The 20,222-nt window shown below is 40.6% G+C and overlaps 2 protein-coding genes across 2 annotated transcripts in view; one reads left to right on the top strand and one right to left on the bottom strand.

The window, feature by feature from the left end:
* Positions 1 to 1,078: 1,078 nt before the first annotated feature.
* Positions 1,079 to 3,374, bottom strand: LOC140922316 (uncharacterized). The gene is made up of 2 exons (XM_073372310.1): positions 2,129 to 3,374; positions 1,079 to 1,161 (listed from the first exon to the last, which is right to left on the bottom strand). The coding sequence occupies exons 1-2, from the start codon at positions 3,372 to 3,374 to the stop codon at positions 1,079 to 1,081; spliced, it is 1,329 nt and encodes a 442-aa protein (XP_073228411.1).
* A 4,204-nt stretch (positions 3,375 to 7,578) lies between these two features.
* The window catches only part of LOC140922315 (uncharacterized), a 61,320-nt gene continuing 48,676 nt past the window's right edge, over positions 7,579 to 20,222 (top strand). Inside the window, exons 1-6 of the mRNA XM_073372309.1 lie at positions 7,579 to 7,671; positions 8,128 to 8,976; positions 9,456 to 9,550; positions 10,456 to 10,593; positions 13,361 to 13,469; positions 19,970 to 20,148. Coding sequence (XP_073228410.1) covers positions 8,475 to 8,976; positions 9,456 to 9,550; positions 10,456 to 10,593; positions 13,361 to 13,469; positions 19,970 to 20,148 — 1,023 coding nt within the window. The 5' untranslated portion in view covers positions 7,579 to 7,671; positions 8,128 to 8,474. The remainder of the gene's footprint in view (positions 7,672 to 8,127; positions 8,977 to 9,455; positions 9,551 to 10,455; positions 10,594 to 13,360; positions 13,470 to 19,969; positions 20,149 to 20,222) is intronic.

Raw genomic sequence — 20,222 nt, 5'->3', positions numbered from 1 at the left:
TGAAATCTCGCATTCTTGATTTTTAAACGAAGCGAGGTATTTAGCGTAGAATTGCAAGTTGAAAATGAGGCTAAGTGATATTGTTTCGCATCTACTTCTACGTAACAACTGTCGTCAAATTGTAACACAACAACCGCAAAAAAGGTTTCTCTACAATGTCATTTTAAAATGTTTCGAAACCATTGTCATCTTTGAGGAGCCAAAAACAAACAAAAGCGTTTTTCAAGAGAGCCGCAGGTTCTTCCTTGTTTTGAACTGAAGTAAAAATTCTTGGAGAGGCATAAAAAACCTCTTTTCCTCGCGACAACTATAAGCAAGAAACTCCTGTGAACACGGTCCAGAAAGGTACAAAGTACAAATAAAGTTGTCAAAGATTCAAACGTGTACGACTGACTTTGCTTACCATTCGCTAACGCAATGACCGTTCTGACAGTTAACTTTGAAATGGCTTTCTGGAGCGCGCGCTCAGGATAAAAACAACAATATTATTACTGTTTTCTTTTTTTCTTATTTTTATTCAATTATGCGGTATCGCACTCATCTCGATATCGGTTTTCGCGTGCAATTTAACGCGGAATTCCCTCGTCAGGTAATGAATTTTTCTATATAATCTCTGCTCATAACCTAGATTGTATGTTCTAGGCAGATGACTCTCAACTCCACATAACTATTGACCCTCTTGATCAACGTCCTGCCCTCAGCACCCTTCAAAAGTGTATTAGTGAAGACCATCAATAAGTTACTGTGTAATCCTAGTAAAACAGTGGTCATTCAGTTTAGTTCTCGTTTCGTTAAGAACCCATTTCTCAGCGATTTTTTTATTGGCAACGCTAGAGTAGAACCATCAGACCGAGTTTGTAATCTTGGTGTCAACCTAGATAGAGAGCTCAAGTCATCATATTAATGAAACATGCAAAAAGGCAATGCTAGTGATTCGATTCATTGGCAGATTGAGGACGTATCTGAGCAAGGATCACCTTGAGATGACGCTCAGTGCTTTTGTTACGTCACGCTTAGATTATTGTAACAGTTTATACTGTGGCTTACCCAAGCGAGAAATAGACAAGCTGCAACGTGTTCAGAACTGTGCCACACGCTTGGTTTCGGGAGTAAGAAGATCTGACCATATAACTCCTGTCATGAAAGACTTGTACTGGCTTCCTATTGGTGCACGCATCGATTTTAAAATACTGCTGTTAAAGTGGCCCGAACCTATTTATATGCGTTTTTCAGGATGAATGATTTAACCGATGGAACTTTAAGAAAATGTTATTTATTTTCTCGTAGGTATAAAAACCTTTGAGATGTCAGTTTTTAAAAATTTTTAAAATTTTTAAAATTTTTAAAAACTAAACTAGTGAGCAGCACTCTGCGAACTGTTGCTGTAAAACTTGTTTATTCTCCTACGCGTTTCGTCTAACTAACGTAGACTTCTTCAGGGAGTTTTACAATCAAATACTAAACGCCTGTATTTAAGCCATAATATGACTAAAAATAATGATGGTCGCAAACATTGAAGGTTTGGCCGGATTTACGAAAAGGAACAGGCGCAGCTGTGAAATTTTTTACGCAAGGCGTAAGAATACTTTGGGGCCACGGTTTTAGCTAAAACCGTGGCCCCAAAAAACTTACTTACAAAGATTAGCTAATGTTACAGTAGCTTTGTAACATACGGTACAGTCTATTTCTGGCATAATCCTGTTGATTACATTCCTAATACTTGCGTGACTGCAATTAAAAGTAGTCTTGAATACAGTAGCCCTCTGAGACCTATTCTTAGCTTTCTGCAAAAGCCACTTCTTTCTGTCGCTGTATCGTATTTCGCGAAATAGTGGTAGCAAAAATGCAAACGGATACCCCTTCAACCGTAGCCGCTTCCAGAATCTATCCCTAGTCTCCGAAAAAGATTGAAAGGAAGAACTGTTTCTAGCATACCTCATTAATTCCCCTTTAATAAAGGCTTTCTTATTGCTAGAAGGATGAAACGACTCGAAGGGTATATATAGGTATTTGTTAAGGGGCTTCTGAAAAGTGGAAAACTGTAGCACGCTTGAAGACCCATCTCTATAGAGAAATAGATCAAGAAAAGAAATGCTAAGCTCGCTAATACAATGAGTAAGCTGAATACGTTGATCTTTGCTGTTGAGAGCGCCCAAAAATTCTAGCAGGGTGTCCTTAGGCCCGCACCAAATAGCAAAAATGTCATCAATGAAACGCTTGTATAGGATAAGATATTGGGAATAATGATCTACAATATCCTTTTCGTGATGATACATAAACGCGTTTGCCACTGTGACAGAAAAAGGAGTGCCCATAGCAATCCCAAACTTTTGATGAAAAATATCCGGACAAAATTCCGAAGATAAATAATTGTTTTCAAAAACAAGCCGGGCGAGCTGAATCAAAAGTGGGGTCTCCGGAGCCCCTGCTTCACGAAGGAGCAGGTCAAGGGCTATAAGCGCCTTCTTAGTGTCAACGTTCGGATAAAACGATGCGACATTCGCAGTGACAAGGAAACAATCTCCATCGGGCAAGACCGTATTTTCCAGCAGTTGAATCAGCTCACCTGAGTCCCTAAGTACCGTAGGCATGTGTACTTTAGGCTTAATAAGCTCATCAACAAAAGTACTAATAGGCCTAGTGATAAACGAATGGGAAGCGGCAATAGGTCTCCCCACCATAGGGTTTTTGTGTATTTTAGGGATAACATAAAACTTAGCCGGACTAACAAAATGATCAAAGCTACGCAAAAATCGAGCTACGCTAGAGGAAATAAATCTGCTGTAAATTGTCATAAGCTTTTCGCGAGAATTAATTACATTAAGACGATTAGCATACCAGTCCTGTTGCGTGACTTTATGATATGACAACTCGTCATGCAAATGTCTTAGTGTCTCAGCTTGAACCCAATCCGTGGAAACAAGAGCCGGCCCGAGATTTTTGTCGGTAGGCAAAATTTTAATATTAGGGTTGGATTTCAGCTCGCTAAGTTCCTCTCGCTCGTGCTTTGTGAGGTTGTTCTTCCAATGCGGTTTGCCAGCCACAATGTTTTTAAGCAGCTCTTTGCGTAACGCGAAGAGTTTGTCTTCAAGATCGGGATTTTCCCGCGGCGGATTCCAGCTTGTTGGAACGTACAATCTGGGATTGAAGTCCTTGTCTGGCGGGCAGTTGGCAAATTTATCCTGAAGGCGAACTCTTCGACAGAAGTCTTGGATTTTTAAGTCAAACTGAGCTTCGCTAGGGGGTAGAAGCGAGGGTCTAAACTTTAGACCCATGCCCAGAACTCTAGCTTGCCGCTCAGTAAGCTTGAGAGAGGTAAAATTATGAATTTCCGAATTCCGTGGAAGCAAGTCGTATAGGGGTCGTTTAGCCATCTTGAATAACCATTTCTCGTGCGCCGAGCGCCTGTCTTTTTTACGTGGCCTGAACCTTTTCCTCGGGAGTTTTTTGACTACTTTTGAGGTCGGTTAGACCGTTTGGCAGAGGTTGACCTTTGGCGTTGCTGGGCTTGACCGCGACTTGTGGATCTACTTCGACGTGACTTGCCTTTCGACTTACCATTATTCCTTCTTTCGGATATGGAAACTTTCCGCTGCCGGTTTTCCTCGTTAGGGCTTGTAGTGCCTGAAGTAAGACCGCGGAGCTCGTTTCGAATAATATCTCTAATAGACTCTTCCGAGGCAACGAAAACCTCGCTATCGTCCATCATTGCCTGACTTCTGTTTTTTGCCGTTCGGCTTATCTCCGCTTGGAGGGCTTTGGAAGCCCGCGAGACCGCAGTATCTTTGGATAACTTCTCCACAAATGCTACGGCGGCCTCTACGAGACTGGTCGCTTTTGCGTTCGAGATATCGTTCTTAAGGAACTGTTCCTTCCAGCGCGCAATAGTGCCATCTATATTGGCAGTAGTAGCACGGATTACCTCCTGATGATCCTTAACCTCAGAGCGGAGATGATCAATTGTAGCCTCCAGCAATTGTACTTCTGCCTCGCGGATAATGCCGTCAAATTTGGCTTGAAGTGCATCCACGTTTTGACCTTTTGCTTGGACTTTTTTATCCTGAGGCCAGATGGAGAAGTGCCTTGAGCTGCGTGTTCCTCCAGAAGTTTAATACTGCCAATGAGACTGGAGTGGGCTTTATCGGCATCAACTCGCATGCGAACTGCCTTTCCAAGGACAGTTTCGATAGTGGAGTCTAGGCTGCTGGGAGAGCTATACACTGCATTTGGCTCTGGATCCGACGAATCTGAAGGTCGAGGGCGTTTTGCTCCTGAGCAAATATTTCCAGTTGCGTTCGCCATGTGGCTTCTACTAGTATTGACTTGACAATTTTTAAAAACTAAACTAGTGAGCAGCACTCTGCGAACTGTTGCTGTAAAACTTGTTTATTCTCCTACGCGTTTCGTCTAACTAACGTAGACTTCTTCAGGGAGTTTTACAATCAAATACTAAACGCCTGTATTTAAGCCATAATATGACTAAAAATAATGATGGTCGCAAACATTGAAGGTTTGGCCGGATTTACGAAAAGGAACAGGCGCAGCTGTGAAATTTTTTACGCAAGGCGTAAGAATACTTTGGGGCCACGGTTTTAGGAATGTAATCAACAGGATTATGCCAGAAATAGACTGTACCGTATGTTACAAAGCTACTGTAGCATTAGCTAATCTTTGTAAGTAAGTTTTTTGGGGCCACGGTTTTAGCTAAAACCGTGGCCCCAAAGTATTCTTACGCCTTGCGTAAAAAATTTCACAGCTGCGCCTGTTCCTTTTCGTAAATCCGGCCAAGCCTTCAATGTTTGCGACCATCATTATTTTTAGTCATATTATGGCTTAAATACAGGCGTTTAGTATTTGATTGTAAAACTCCCTGAAGAAGTCTACGTTAGTTAGACGAAACGCGTAGGAGAATAAACAAGTTTTACAGCAACAGTTCGCAGAGTGCTGCTCACTAGTTTAGTTTTTAAAAATTTTTAAAAGTTATATTCAAAACCTCATTTTTACGAAAAATGTAAATATCTTCGAAATCCCACGACTGATTTTTCCCTAAATTCAGCAAATAAGCCTCAAAGCTCTCTAGTCTTATATCTGCAAATTTGAAGGCAATCGATCTTGACCGTAGAACTCGCTGCACAAAATGCTGGTCAAATTTAACCTTAAACTGCTACGCTAACACATTTGTGAAAGTTGACGCACAAGTAGAGGAAGAGTGCCGACAGACTATCTCCTATCTGAAAGAGTATTCCTATCTAAAGCTTTTTTGCAAGAAACTGAGAAATCCGAAACTTACGGCGAATACAGTAAGCACTTTAAGAAGAACGGTGAAATAAAAACCCTTTTATTTGGTAATTTATTCAGTATAGTAGATGACATTTTAGCGAAGGGAGATGCAATAGTAATTCCATTTCAACTGAGAGCATCAATCAAGAAAAGACTCCATAGTGCATATCTAGGCTTCGAGCTTGAGGCAGTTTTTTTCTGGCCTGGCATATATGGCCCATGATATTAAACAGTTAGCCCATCCATGTGAAACCTGCCGAGAAATGAAGCCACGAAACACTCAAGAACCATTGAAACATCACAACGAAGGCGATGGACCTTGGCAAAAGAATTTTTTTGCATTTCCTTGAGATTGCAGGAAAGCACTTCTTAATTGTGGAGGACTATTACTTTAATTTCATAGAGATTGATCTACTGACAAGCAAAACGAGCACCTGGAACATTAACTCTTCTCAAGAAACATTTTGCGCGGTACGGCATACCAAGAGTAATTGTGTCAGATCAAGGTCCTCAATTTACCAGTCAAGAGTTTAACTCATTCATGACAAGCTGGGGTATTTCCAATAATGGATTATACATCATCACCCATACACTCTGACATCCATGAAAAGCACTGATCGTCCAGCTCGACTCGTTATCTTACCACCGCCCAGTTATTAGTTAACCCTGCAGTTTCTCACTTTCGATCTCTATAACGATTGCTTTGCACCTCTTTCTTGATCCAGTCTCCAATCCTTGGTGTGTCTATCCTCTTGCCTTCCGCAGTGTGACCGGTTGGATCTGGATGCTGTAATTTTAGATCCATTCCCAGCTCCTCTGCAAACTTTTCGGCATCTTTGACCACAGAGCGGCGTCCAGCCTGGGCAGTTTTCTCTTAAAACTCTCGAACTAGTTTCAGATCTGTGTTGCCGTAGATATTCACAGCTGCATTTGTACCTTTATCTTTTTTATCTTATACTCTGCTTCTACTGACTTAAGCCCTCTCCCCGCTGAACTCCTGTGGAGGTAGAGTAACTCAGTGGATCCTTGTGGGTGCTTTGCTCCATTCTCCACCATGATCTTCCGTTTCTCGCGATCAATTCTTTGTAGCTCAGCTATTGGCAATATTTGCGTCTACATAGAGTACTTTAATGCCGGTAGCGCATACGGATTGGTCGCTATTGTCTCATTATAGTATGATGGGGGGCTCGTCCAAATGACAGAGAGCCTTTTTAAGTACACTCTCTCGACATTCTCCAGCACTAGATTCTCTTCCTATCTGATGTTCTCTAGCACTTCAAGACGTTTATGTTGAAGTCTGGGCACTTGCATGTCTTTAAAATAATTCAGAGAGCTGTACATGGTCATTTGAAACCCAAGTGGTTAAATGTATACCTAGTTTCAGACTTCGAAATACATTATTATTGTATGATGGTTAATGCATCAGCGTTGGCTCCAGGAATTAATAATAAGATAAGTTGGCGCGCACGTCATAAGTACATACCAGCTAGTGAGTAGTGTTTTTTGTTTGCTCCGATTAGCTAGCGCGGATCGAAGTGAATATCATGTGACACTCCCAAAAGAGAAAAAATCCTTAAAAACGAAATTCTAACCCTACTTGTTTAATGTCGGTTTTCGTGAAAGACTGAAGGTATTCACTTGCTGTACCGATAATGTGGCTTTCTGAGCTTCTACTGCGTCATGTCCAGTAAGCGTTAAACTAACATTTCAGCATTTTAATGTTCTTTTTTGAATTCCCGATTGACCAAGCATCATGTTCAAAATTAAATTTCTAGCAGTAAGTTGATGCATCCGAAAGATTTCATTAAAACTTAACCGTTTAGTCGTATTCTTTAAATGTCTAATTGCTTTCTTTGTGTGCTAGGGAATGTCGGTGTTGAATAATAATTTTTCCCTTACACTATTCTCGGTCGTATGCATAGTATTGCTTTTGGAGTTTAGAAAGCCTGTTTCGACATTTCGTCCACAGATAAATATAAGACTATTATTTAAACTAGAGCTCAATTCTCTGTGCTCTAATATTTTTTTTCTGTTCCCTGATCTGCCTTTTTTTAGCTAACTTTATGTCGCTTGGCTTTTACCGTTACCGTAGAGGATATGGCGCCCTTAAAAGCCCTCCGGTGTTGCAAGATCATGGCTATTGCTACTTAACTTTTCACTATATACTGGGTCACATTGGCCATGCATCGCTCACAGTTTTTACTGAGGATAACATTGGAAAAAAATTAAGTACATTATGGAACGCAGAAGCCTCAACGTCCAATTGGAAAAAAAGAGTGCTGGAACTTCCAACAACATTGCCCAACTATTCCGTGGTTTTTCTGGGGTTCTTTGAATATTGGGGTCACTACGTGGCCATAGACGACATCACGTTCAGGCGTTGCAACCCTTGTAGGTTCCTTTGTTTTTTGTTTTTATTTTAATTTTCTTACACGCTATTCTAAACTAAAATAAATATAAATGTAAGTGTTTCTAGTTTTCCTTAAATGCATTTTGGCAAAGTTTAGTCTGAAACGGTTGCTAATCGATTACGATATATGGCACTTCAATATGTAAGACGTCAAGGTATTTAAGGGAGTGGTCATTAATTATTGTAGGAGGGGGAGGGCCAGTAAATTTGGCAGGAGGGCTAAGATTTTATGGCGTTCGATTTGAGGAGAGCCAAAACTATTTTGACGCATACTTAGTGGAGCATCAAAAATTTTTTGACGCCTGTTTCAACAGTGAAACTTGAAAGGAAGTTCAACACAACACAACAATCAGGCCAAAGAATTACCTTCACTTGGTTTGCAAAATAACACTAGCTTTAATTAGAAAGATTGAGTATCGTTTAATTTTTCCTTAAAGCAAACTCTACCATACACACAATTACCGAAAGCACTATCAGTGGAAGTTTGGATCGCGGAATCGTTTATAATGCTACTCAAACCGAAAGCCACATATTCAGACTAGAACGTTCAAGAATTACAAACAATGGTCTGAAATCCTTCCTTGACGGGAGTTCTCCAGGAGCAGTTTATTTGAATGCTGCAAATCAAGTGTTTCAAATATTTAACAATTACTTTGCTGGGAACAAAAATGGAACTGTCCATTCTAGATTGGCAAATGACGTACTTGTACCCCTTCTTCCAAAGAGTCAATTTCATGCCAACACAGTTGAGTTAAACAGAGGCAGATCTCTGTTCTTGGAGGGAATGTCTGGACCATTTTTGAACGTTAAAGTTACAAACAACTACTTTTCTGTGAACGTGGCAACCGACCAGGGCACGATCGAGCACAGCGTTTTCAAGATCTCAAATGTGATAGCACATGTCGAAGGAAATTTCTTTTACAATAACAGCGGGAAGTATGTATTGGAATACGACCACTCTGCTACAGATGTTACTGGTCTTACTTTCTCAAACAACACCTTGTACAGGAATGTCGGCTTAGGAGTAAATTTTGGCGTGACTGTTCTTTGCAACGCAGCAGCGAGGATGCATAACAACATCTTAGAGAATCCCAGAAACCGCTATCAGATAATTACATCACTAAAAGGAAGACCGACTGTGGTGAATGCGACATCCAACTGGTGGGGAGCTGGCATTCTTAAACTCATTGTACCCCTCATTTTGGATAAGAGTAAAGACTATAGGCTGTCGTTGACAGTCATATATGAGCCATTTGTTCGAAAGCAGCCTCAGGTCGTAACTTCCGGTAAGTTGTCTTAAGCAGCTCTTTAAAAATCAGTGACAGAATTAATGCTAAAAGCCATTTCTCATTTGCGGCAAGTTTGCAAACGTCCAATTACATGCACTATAATTGTTGCTGTTACAGGCAGAAATGATTTCCAGAAAAAAAAGAAGAAGCACAAATAAAACAAATCATTTAATTCTTTAATTGTTTTATAGTAAAAGTGCGTTAGCTGCCATAGCCCATTTACAAGCACTCTAAACATATAGTCAAGCAAAAGACCAATTCAAATGAAACATAAGGCTAAGATATTGATGGTTACTAATCGGGCCCCACTTGGCAGGAGCCAACCTGTTAGTCACTATTAGGTATTTACTAACATAGCCGAGTACAACGGCAGTTGAACCCGGGAAGGCCGGATCGTAAGTTAGACCGCTTAGCTCGCTGCCACTCTCTCTGCCCTAAATGCAGCTCTTTAAAAAACGCTTTCCCTTGAATTTCAGCGTCATGCCCGCCTGGGTGGATTAAAGACGATGAGCTGTGCTTCTTGTACAGTGGAGGTTCGTTCAGTTTCCAAGAAGCTAAAGCGCACTGTGAGGTAAGTGAATCAATTCGTCTAAGTCAACAGTGGATAAACGGGTAAATTTGTCTTTACGGTTAGCCAACGATACCAAAGTGCACTTTAAAACTCTCTCTGTTATCTGAAAGTGGCTTCTCAAGAATAATTTGAAGCTTAACACTGGGAAATAGGCGAATGACGTTAAACAGCAAATTCCATTCAGACCTTCTTATACATGACACAAATCAATATAAATTATTTCAAATTTCTTTACAACGACGTCTCCGATGTTTAACTAAACTAGTATTCTGGACATACTACTATGAGTACATACATTTTATCTTCATTGTAAATTGTGTGAGCCTAAGAGCCATAGATATGTTATAGGTAGGTGGAATATTTCTTGTCCAATTTTTTTCAATGACTGGGATTATAACCTATCATAAATTGTCTTTCTTTTTATCAAGGAATTGTTCGACGTTTCTGCTTTGCCAAATAACGACTTCCCTGCGTATTTATTTATTTATTTTATTTTATTTTTAACTTGACCTAGGTCAAATGCTCAGTACAGGTCGTACGGCAAACGCAGAATTTGAGTCTTGTACGAATCACACAGCAACACAGCAACATCTCTTGTTCACTAAGGGATTTCATTACCACCTACTAACAGCGGAAGCGATTGAGCGAGAACCGAAGCATTCTCTGTTTGGACGCCACTTGCTTAAAGTTGACATTTAACGGCCTAAGGTGGCGTACTCTCCTGAGGACTCCGCATCCACGACCGCCGTAGTAGAGGTCGCCTAATTAAATATCGGTCATCGCAACAACGTCCTATTCGGACTTTCATATTCCACCTTCTTATGACGAACCATCTATCTTGCCCATGATTATATACCATGCTTTTGATGATAACTTAATTACTAAATGTCACACAACCTTTACAGAGATCAGGTGGAAGTATTATATCTATGTATACTGATGAGGACGTAAAACTAGTCAAGGAATTGAGGAGGAAAGAATCACTAGTGAGACCAACGGTTCTCCCATCCTTGTGGACTATGAAGAGAAAGATTTTAAGGAAGGTAGGAGATACATCTTTCATCCCAAAGCGCAAGCAACGGTAGGGGTTTCAATATCCTTTAATGTTTTTGTTTGTCACGTATTTTCAACCTTGACCTTAACCTCCGATCTGATAGATAAGACAGTCCGTTATTCCTTTTTTGTTACCACCATGTTACCGTCGAACCCAGGAAAAGAAAATAAAACACTTTTACAGCTTGAACTGACAGGGCTCTTGACATGTCAATCGCTCTAGGCAAATTTTCTTGCAGAAAAATGCGGAGTTTCAGGGGAATAACGAAAAAGGCATAGAAAGGTCCCTCTTTATTAGATTCATTTCATTTCTCACTACCTCGATCAAAGATTCATTATTAACCAATCCAATTAGTCGCTTTTAAAATCAACTATACTGATACCTAGGGGAAAAATAAATAAATACCGTTAGGTAGGAATTGAGTAGAGCTCTCTTAGCACGCGTAAATTTTCCCTGACACGGAAAACCTGTATCATGGAAGCACCCATCGCCGTTTTTCCTTTTTTCTTTTACATTTGATTGAATTCTGGCATCCTATAAAGCCCGTACCATCCCATCACGCCCCCATTAGTCACCTTCACTTGAAAAATCCACCTGCGTGTGACGTTATAAAATGTTAAACATGCAGGAATTTGTAATAAAAGATATTGTTTATCCTATGGTGTAAGAAATCTTCGACATCATTTTCTCCTTTTATATAACTGGAGGTACTGGCATTGATGGCCCAGTTCTCCACCAAGTGATAAAAAGAGGACGTGTGTCACAGAAAACTCAATAGCGAGAGGAAACAGAACTCTTTTACTCGATCTTCTACTCCACCTTCAACTAACTAACTTCACCAGCTATTGGTAATCTAAATGCTAAAATGTAGATACGTTCGGGCTTTCTATCCATTGGATTTCTTAATGCACTTTCTATTGCCCTCCAATGTGGCTGTAAACAAACCTACAAAAAGATTGAACATATTAAGAACAAGAAAAACAAATGAAAGGTTGATAATAGAAAGTCAGTGATAGTCAAAACAGCATCTCCGATGTAGGTGAAACTCACTGTCAGCTCTAATCCCAAGCATGCCTACTTCAAGGGACGACTGTCCATTTCAATATAAAATTAATGCTACTCACGTTAACAAACCCATTATTGCCCGCGCAGGGATTTCGCCCAGAAGGCGAAATCCCGAGGAGGCACTCTAGTAACTCGCGCGTATATTAAGGAAAGTACTTACAGTTGAAATATACGGTCATACAGTCAATATAGGAAAAATCTCGATTTGCTTGAACAGGGGACGCGAGGAGTCGGTAGGTAATGATGACGTTTCTATTGTTTGCGCCCGCAAGTACGAAATGGTTAGGATTACGTAAGGACAGAAAATCCCGAAGGTACCGCTCAGGTAGATTTTGTGACATACTTGGATACTCTTTTGCGTTACGTGTTATCAGTGACATTCTGTGGAGCAGTTGTTTTGAAAGTTAAGGACCAAAAGGCACTCGTTAAGCGCAGATGAAGTTATAAGGTGCGTCAAAAATGGCTCCTGGGTGCGTATAACTGTGTATATAATTAAACACTTGGAGAGTTTTCCAGACACGAGTTCACAAATCTTTGATTGGAAACCTTGCCAGACACTCTTTCTCTCTCTTGGACCGAAATAAGACTCAGCCCCAAACAAGCAAGACGAGCGAACAACGGCTAGCTTATCACTAGCAGAACAATGGACGATTACAGAAATTCGCCGACAATCAAATTTTGTGCTGACTTATTCCCTGCTCACAGATGTCCTTCCGTTATAAAGTTTAAAATAAGACTAAAATGCGCGAGCGTGAATTGATCAAACGTCCTTTTAATTTCTAAGGCTTACTTTCCGGCAAATAAAATGAACTGACTGTAAAAAGTGAAAGCGAAATAGCGAAAAATCCAACTTCTAATTAAATCTTTTCTTATGGTTTAGAACAAACTATTTTCGAAACTGAGAATGTTTTGATCAAAGCTGTGTGATTCGAACTGAAAGTGTGCATGGAACCTTGCGTTTCCAGTGTTTATCTCACCTGTTGTATGGAATATGTGTGAAAATCTTCATTATGAATCGGTATATTTCAAAGAGCTACATAACGAGCAAGAATACTATTGACCGACAATATACAGCGCGGGGGCAGCTGTAGTGTCAACTATTACTAGTAAAGATAATAGCACACGAATGCCTGTCAAACACCAATGTGGGGGGAGGCGGATTAACCTTGGACGACAAACCTGATCTTAGTAGCGATACTCTAGGCACGAGTATCGTAAAGTGTCGTTTCCAGATCTTAGGTGCGATTGGCGCGGACGATTGGCAAAATCCATATGGAGGGATCGTATGACTGCGAATACTGGGTTCTATAACTGCGCCATCCTATTGTTCATAAATTGCTTTATCACAGTGAAAGTACAGTAGTGAACATTAGAATAAAGTTTAAGAAGTAAACAATCTGTGTAATTGCAGGAAGTTGGCACGTGAATTTGCACCCTTTTAGTTTTAGTATTACCTGTCTCACTTGTTAGGAAAAACGGATAGCTATTTACACCATTAGGGAAACATTCTTAAAGCACTGCTTGTCTGAAAGGGGCTTAATGGGCATCATGCAGGAAGCGCATCAGTTACACACATGACAAATGTGGGTTACTTAAATGTGATTCATATTAAATGTAAATTATGACATTGCGAGATAGAAAATAAGACATGTTTATTGTAGTTTGACTGTACATACAATTTCCTATCTTAGGGTGTATCTCAACGAGGAATTGAGGTTTGCTCCATTGTGGACAGCTTTGGAAATATAACAGATTCCGAATGTGATCAACCCCTCCCATTTGTGTGCGTTAGGCGTCCAGGTATGCTAGGCATATGATAACAGAAAGGGGTGGGGTCAGGTAGAAACCTTAACCTTTTAGAAACCGGCGTGTAACACTGGAGATATTTGGAATCACATTTACGGCAAACGGCAAACATTAGATTCAAGTTGAAAAATTCTTGAATAGGAATGGGCAGATAAAAGCTACCCAAAATAATTCTTATAGATGAAACTGACGTAAATCTGCTAATAACAATTGGACGTTAGTAAGTATAATTTCATTCGTATTATAAAGAGAACGTTCCATATGTCTCTCTGAATTTTTGCATTTATTCTCTCTTTGAACTCCAATTGTACTGCCTCGACTTGTGTCGTTAAGAAGGACAGGTGCTAACAGGCTGAGAGATCTACGTCTTTCTGGTCCTTTGAGCCCTTTTACAAGAAAGTTAATAATGTCGGGCGGTGAATAACGGTAAATAACGTCAGACTGTGAAGAAACAGAAACGGTTGAAAATTTTCTGGTGTTCCAGAAGCTAAAGAAGAAAAGAACGCCGGTGAGGCGCAGAGTAGCACAAACAATCACAGAAATCGATGAAGCAATTCGATGCAAGAAGAGACAGTCGCTGGAACTCTGGGTGGCGAATTTAGAAAGCCTGAATGAATTAAGAGCTAAAGTCGTTACAACACCACATAGAGGCGTATATAAGTGAAGAAGATTACAGCACCGATTTAACGCGATTTATGGAGTACCAAAGAAACATAATCGACGTGCAAGGGAGATGTAAGGCGTTTTGTGATCAACAAGAGACCGCCGATTGGAAGCATTGAATGACGGCGCTTCAGGATTCAAAATAAATTCTACAAATATAAAGTTACCAAAAATTCCATTGCCGAAATTTACAGGTCAATCGCCGATTTAGTGAGTCAGTTTTTGGGATCAATTCAAAGCAGCAGTGGACGATAATCAAACGCTTCATGATGTACAAAAGCTCGCTTATTTAAAATCATGTCTCTTGGGTCAAGCTGCCGAATCAATACAAGGATATACGTTAACTGAGGTTAACTACTCGCTGCTCTTGGAATTTCTAAAGAAAAGATTCGGCAAGAACCGTCTAATAATTCAGGACCATGTGGACGCGATAATCGATCCACTGAAGTTTTATTCTATAGAAAACAAAGAAGTGCAGAGTTTCCTAGACTCGCTGGAATCCAATTTGAGATCGGTAGTCCCTCTCGGTGTTCAAACTGAATTTCTCGCACCTCTTCTAATTCCATTGCGTATGAGGAAAATGCCGAAAAAATTAATTTAAGAATTCAAGTTCAAGATCAAAGACGACAAGGAATTTTCGCTTCAACAATATCTGGAGTTCTTAGATGAATGGGAAGCAGCGAAAGACGTGGAATAGGAACCCATAGAGCATAAGCCTGTTGGTTCGGATTTTGCAATAACTCCAAAGTACTCATCCTCCGCACTTCGGGCTTCATTGGCTGATGCAAAGATTGACGAAAGTAAAAAAAATCATTGCGTGTTTTGCGAAATGAATAATCACAAGACACCCCGATGTAGAAAGCAGTTAAACTTACAAGAGAAGCTTGGAAATACATTTAATGCTAGACTCTGTTTCAGTTGTCTTGACTCCACGGATCACTATGTACATGAATGCGTGAAGCCAAAGCCTTCCATGGAGGGATGTGGAAGAGCTCATCATCGTTTATTGCACAGGCCTACCAGCTCAAGTCGCGAATCCGGTTAAGTACCAGGAAGAGAAGGTCCCTCACAAATAAATCCTTTAGCATCGCTTTTCTACCCAGCAACACTTAACACAGACGTGCCAATAAAAACAGCGTTGGCAAGAATCAACAGTGCTTCGGGTCTGGAAAAGACAGTGAGAGTCATGTTTGACGACGGCTCTGAGAAAACTTGGATTAGGAAAGGACTTGAGGATGAACTTCGATTAGACGGAGCCAAAGAAACAGTGGTGGTAGCAACCTTCAGACAGATTGTGGGAAAGCCTGTTACAAGCCACAAGGTTTAATTTTCTTTGGCTGACCCGACAAAGAAGGAAATAATTGGGTTAAAGTCAAAGCCCTTGCTGTTGATGACGTTGGTGCCCGTGTAAGCGCGGTAACAGTTACCCCAAGTGCATGGCCCCACCTTGACAAGATCAATTCCGCAGATAGTTACCCAAGAGGAATGCAAACTGTAGATGTCTGATTTTGAATTAGAAATTGCAACAACGAAGCCAAAAGTCCTTGGTCTTAAAGATCCTCCTGGTGCGATTAAACTACTCTGGGATGGATTTTGTGTGGTCCACTCAATGGAGTGCAACGACGCAAAGAAACAAGAACCATGAAGGTGCAAATCACAAATGAAGAGCTTAAAAGACACACGAGACTATTTGAAGTGGAGACTACGGGAATGGAATGCAATAATGAAACTGCGGCCTCCCTCAGAGATCGAGAAATAATGGAACAGTTTGAAAGGAACATTGAGCAAGAGGGAGATGGACATTACAAAGTCATGTTGCCCTGGAACAGTAAGAGTCATCTTCTCAGGAGCAATTATGCTCAAGCCAAAGTGAGATCAGAGCAAATGGAAAGAAAATTGAAACGAGATCCTGCAATACAAAAGGAATACCAGGAAGCAATACAAAAGTACGAAACAGAAGGCACTTCAGAAGAATGTCCATGCAATGAAATTACTCCAATGGACGGTCGTGCCATTTATTATGTGCCTCATCATGTCGTGATTAGACCAGAACGTGAAACAACCAATTACAAGTATCAGCAAAAACTGAAAACGGGTTTCATTAAATGATTGCTCAGAAACAGGCCCAGCATTACTACCAGAACTTGTTAGCGTCCTACGACGTTACATTCGGAAAATGTACCTGCAAGTGAAACTCAAAGAAGAAGATCGTGATGTCTTATGTTATCTTAGGCTTGACATGGACTCTGGGGTTCCACCGCGGATCATGCGAATGGTGACTCTACTTTTTGGAGCAAAACCATATCCCTATCTGGCAATAGCGACAACAAAATATCTCGCGGAGAAGAATAGAGAGAAATTCCCTAAAGCTGCACAGGTAGTCAAAGACGACTTCTACGTTGACGACCTTTGCTCAGGAGACAAATCGGATGACAAAGTCATTAGACTATATCATGATTTGACACAGCTTATGGTTCTCGGGGGCTTTCAAATAGCTAAATGGGCAAATAATTCAGAAGATATGATGAAAGAGATTCCTGATTCAAAGATCAACGGCGACGAGAACTGAATTCAAAGATGACAAAAAGCTAGTTTCAGAAAGCACTTGGTGTAAGCTGGAATCCAAGGTCGGACACCCTTCATTTCAAGCTTCATGCAAATAACCTCAAAATTGCAACTAAAAGAGAACTTGTCATTCTCATGGCTAAGGTTTAGGATCTTTTGGGACTATTGCGTCGATTTACTGTGCAGTCAAAAATATTGCTTGGTACAAGAACTATGGAAAGATCAGTGAGCTTGGGACGATGTCTTACCTGTATCAGTTCAGACAAAATGGAGCAAGTGGCTTCAAGACGTGAAAGTTTCGGAACAGGTAGAAGTTCCTCGATGCTATTTCTCTTCATTGCCAGATCCAACGGAGTAAGAAATTCATGCCTTCTGCGATGCTTCGCAGAACGCTTATGCTGGAGTTATCTATATTAGAACCGTTACTCCAATAGATACTGCTCACGCGTCATTGGTGATGGCAAAGACACGTGTGGCGCGCTTATCGTAGATCGGTTATAAAGTTACGTTGAGCAAGTACTTAAGTACAGAATTCAAGGAACCATTTGCTCGACAGACAGCTCAGCTGCTCTTCAGTGGAATCGAGGCGTTCCTGGCCAGTGCAAACAGTACGTAGCGAACCGTGCCAACGAGGTCACTGCCTCAGTGATGACAACCCGGCAGATTTACCATCTAGAGGAATCGCTGCAACTTTGCCTATATCTTGCAATCACTGGCAGAATGGTCCAAGCTGGCTTTCTCAGCCAGAATGCCAATAGCCTTCAGACTTGAAGGCTACAGAGAATATACAAGAGGAAGATAGAGTTTTTTCGGTAATAAAAGTGAACTCTGTTGACAACATAAATCCTTCATTGAATCAGAAAGGTTTTCTTCTCTTCAGAAGTTGTTGCGAGTAGGTGAGTATGCCTTGCGATTTCTGAAAAATGCTAAAGGTTCGCCCAGTGAAAGGAACACGGGGGTGCTATCAGCTGAAGAACTGAAAGAGGCTAAGGTGCTTTGGATCAAACGCACACAGCTTGGAGATTTTCGAGATGAACTGGTCCATCTTAAGGGTTGTGAAGTCTTACCAAAGAAAAACGGGCTCAACAATCTATCTCCATATCTTGACAGTGAGACTGGGTCAATCAGAGTTGGCGGACGAATTCACAAGTCAAGCCTTCTAGAGGGAACAAAATATCCTGTCATTCTTCCTCACCAGAACAGATTCGTAAACTTCATAATCCAGGAAGCTCATGAGAAGCAGTTACATGCGGGAACCAATCAAAACTCTCACGCATATAAGTAAGACAAGGGTATTGAATTATTCAAGGAATAAGAGCAGTGAAGAGAGTAGTGAATCAGTGTCGCATCTGCCGGTACTTGAAGACCATATCCCTAGTACAAAAAATGGCACCTCTCATAGAGCAGCGAGTGACACCATTCCACCATTCATACACGTCGTTATTGATTTTCTGGGACCTCTGTACATCAAGAACGAATTCCAAGAAGCTGAGAAGGCTTATGTCTGTCTATTTACGCGTTGTGCAACACGTGCAGTACATCTTGAGCTCACACGCAGCATAGCCACTGAGAGTTTTCTATTGGCTTTTACAAGGATGATGTCGAGACGAGGCTGAGATTGACGTGATTTGGTCTGACAATTTTAAATGTTTAAAAACGCTGACAAAGAGCTCCGCCAGTGCTGGGAAGTTATCTCAAGCGATATTACGCAGGAAAGGGTCCAGGATAGTGGTATTCGTTGGAAGTTCATTGCCCTCGCGCACCTCACTGGGGAGGATTTTATGAGAGATTGTTGAAGTCAGTGAAGATCCCCTTGAAAAAGACGCTTGGAAAGGCGATATTGACTGAGGAAGAAATGAAGACAACACTTGCAGTAGTCGAGGCACAAAAAAACAGTCGCCCCTGACGCATTGGAGCGATAACACAAGCGACCCACTCCCACTCACACAAGCCGAAATTATCATAGGTCGACCCTTTCAGTCAGTAACTATGAAGCCAGAAGATATAAAGGGAATTTCATCGCGAAAGATTCTTCTTCGATGCTTGGAGAGATCGTCAAACGTTGGCTGATAGCTTTTGGAAACGATGGTCACAAGAATATGTGGCTCAATTGGCTGGTTACAAGAAATGGACACAAATTACTCCTGCCTTACAAATTGGGGACATAGTTTTGGTGAGTGATGACCGCCCTCCAAGACTGCACTGTAAACTTGGACGGATACAAGAAATATCCAAAGGGAGATATGGGCTGGTCCGTTCTGCGCTTGTAAAGACGTCACAAGGATGGTCCGTAGACTAATCACCGTACTCCACATGTTAGAGGCTGCTGACGCCTTAAGAGTGGACAAACACGAGAGGCAGAAACATTTTTTATTTTGATTTTTTGCAGATACTTTTCTTTAAACGCCTGCGTTTGGGCGGCAGGAATGTTCTGAAATTCATGGAATGTAATTTATTCACGGCATGTGTAAAAGAACATTTAAATATTCAAATGTTTTAAAAATAAGTCATTCAGTCCTCAACGGTCGAACTAAGAAAAATGGCATGAAATGTTTTGACTCCTGTATAATTATATTATTATTATTATTATTATTATTATTATTATTATTATACCATATATATTACCAACAGCGGGTGTTAGACGTAGAAATGGGTTCGTTTACGCCTTTAGTGTTTGGAACCAATGGCGGAATGGGAAACGAGTGTCAGCGGTTCTTAAAGCATCTCGCAGACAAGATAGCTCAGAAAGACACCGAGCCTTATCATGTTGTAATCACTTGGCTCAGGACACAGATCTCGTTTGAACTCTTAAGATCGGTACATGCATGCGTCAGAGGTTCGCGAACGCCGTTTCGTAGCAAGATAGAGCAATCATTAGACTGTAAAGTAAATGTCGCTAGTGCGGATATCTGAAATACGTGTCTATATGCTTTTATACTTAGGGCTTTTTATGGACACTGGTTTAGCCGTCATTAGTATAATTCGATTGTATGATCTTAATATCTCTGCATAATGGAATTCTTTATTTTATAGAATTTTGAACTTTTATTATTAATTATATCCATTTCCTCTTCTTTTATGTAAGGTTAAGTTACTTCTATTTTTTAGAATTTGTAAATGAATAATGTTTTGATGAATTAATTAGATTTTTTGTAACAGCAGGTTGATTGTAAATATGATTTTAATTGAGGTTTTGTAATAAAGATTTCATTTATTATTATTATTATTATTATTATTATTATTATTATTATTATTATTATTCTCAGTTGTCCATTGTCCAAATGGCTGTTTTCATCATGGAGAATGCGTGGGTGCGGTATGTTTCTGTTATCCGGGATGGACTGGAGAAGACTGCTCTAAATTTCACTGCCATGATTTGCACAACTGTTCCGGTAACGGCGAATGTATGGGTCCTAATGTGTGCAAGTGTTATCCGGGATATTTGGTAGGTCTGCTTCTTTTTTCAATTTGAATGGGACAGACGGCAAATTGTTGTTTCTGGAAATATCTATAAGCCCG

The sequence above is a fragment of the Porites lutea genome, chromosome 13 (genome assembly GCF_958299795.1).
Source record: "Porites lutea chromosome 13, jaPorLute2.1, whole genome shotgun sequence".
In the NCBI taxonomy this organism is placed as follows: Eukaryota; Metazoa; Cnidaria; class Anthozoa; order Scleractinia; family Poritidae; genus Porites; species Porites lutea.
Note: the sequence above shows the minus strand (reverse complement) of the source record. Positions and strands in the feature narration are given on the sequence as shown.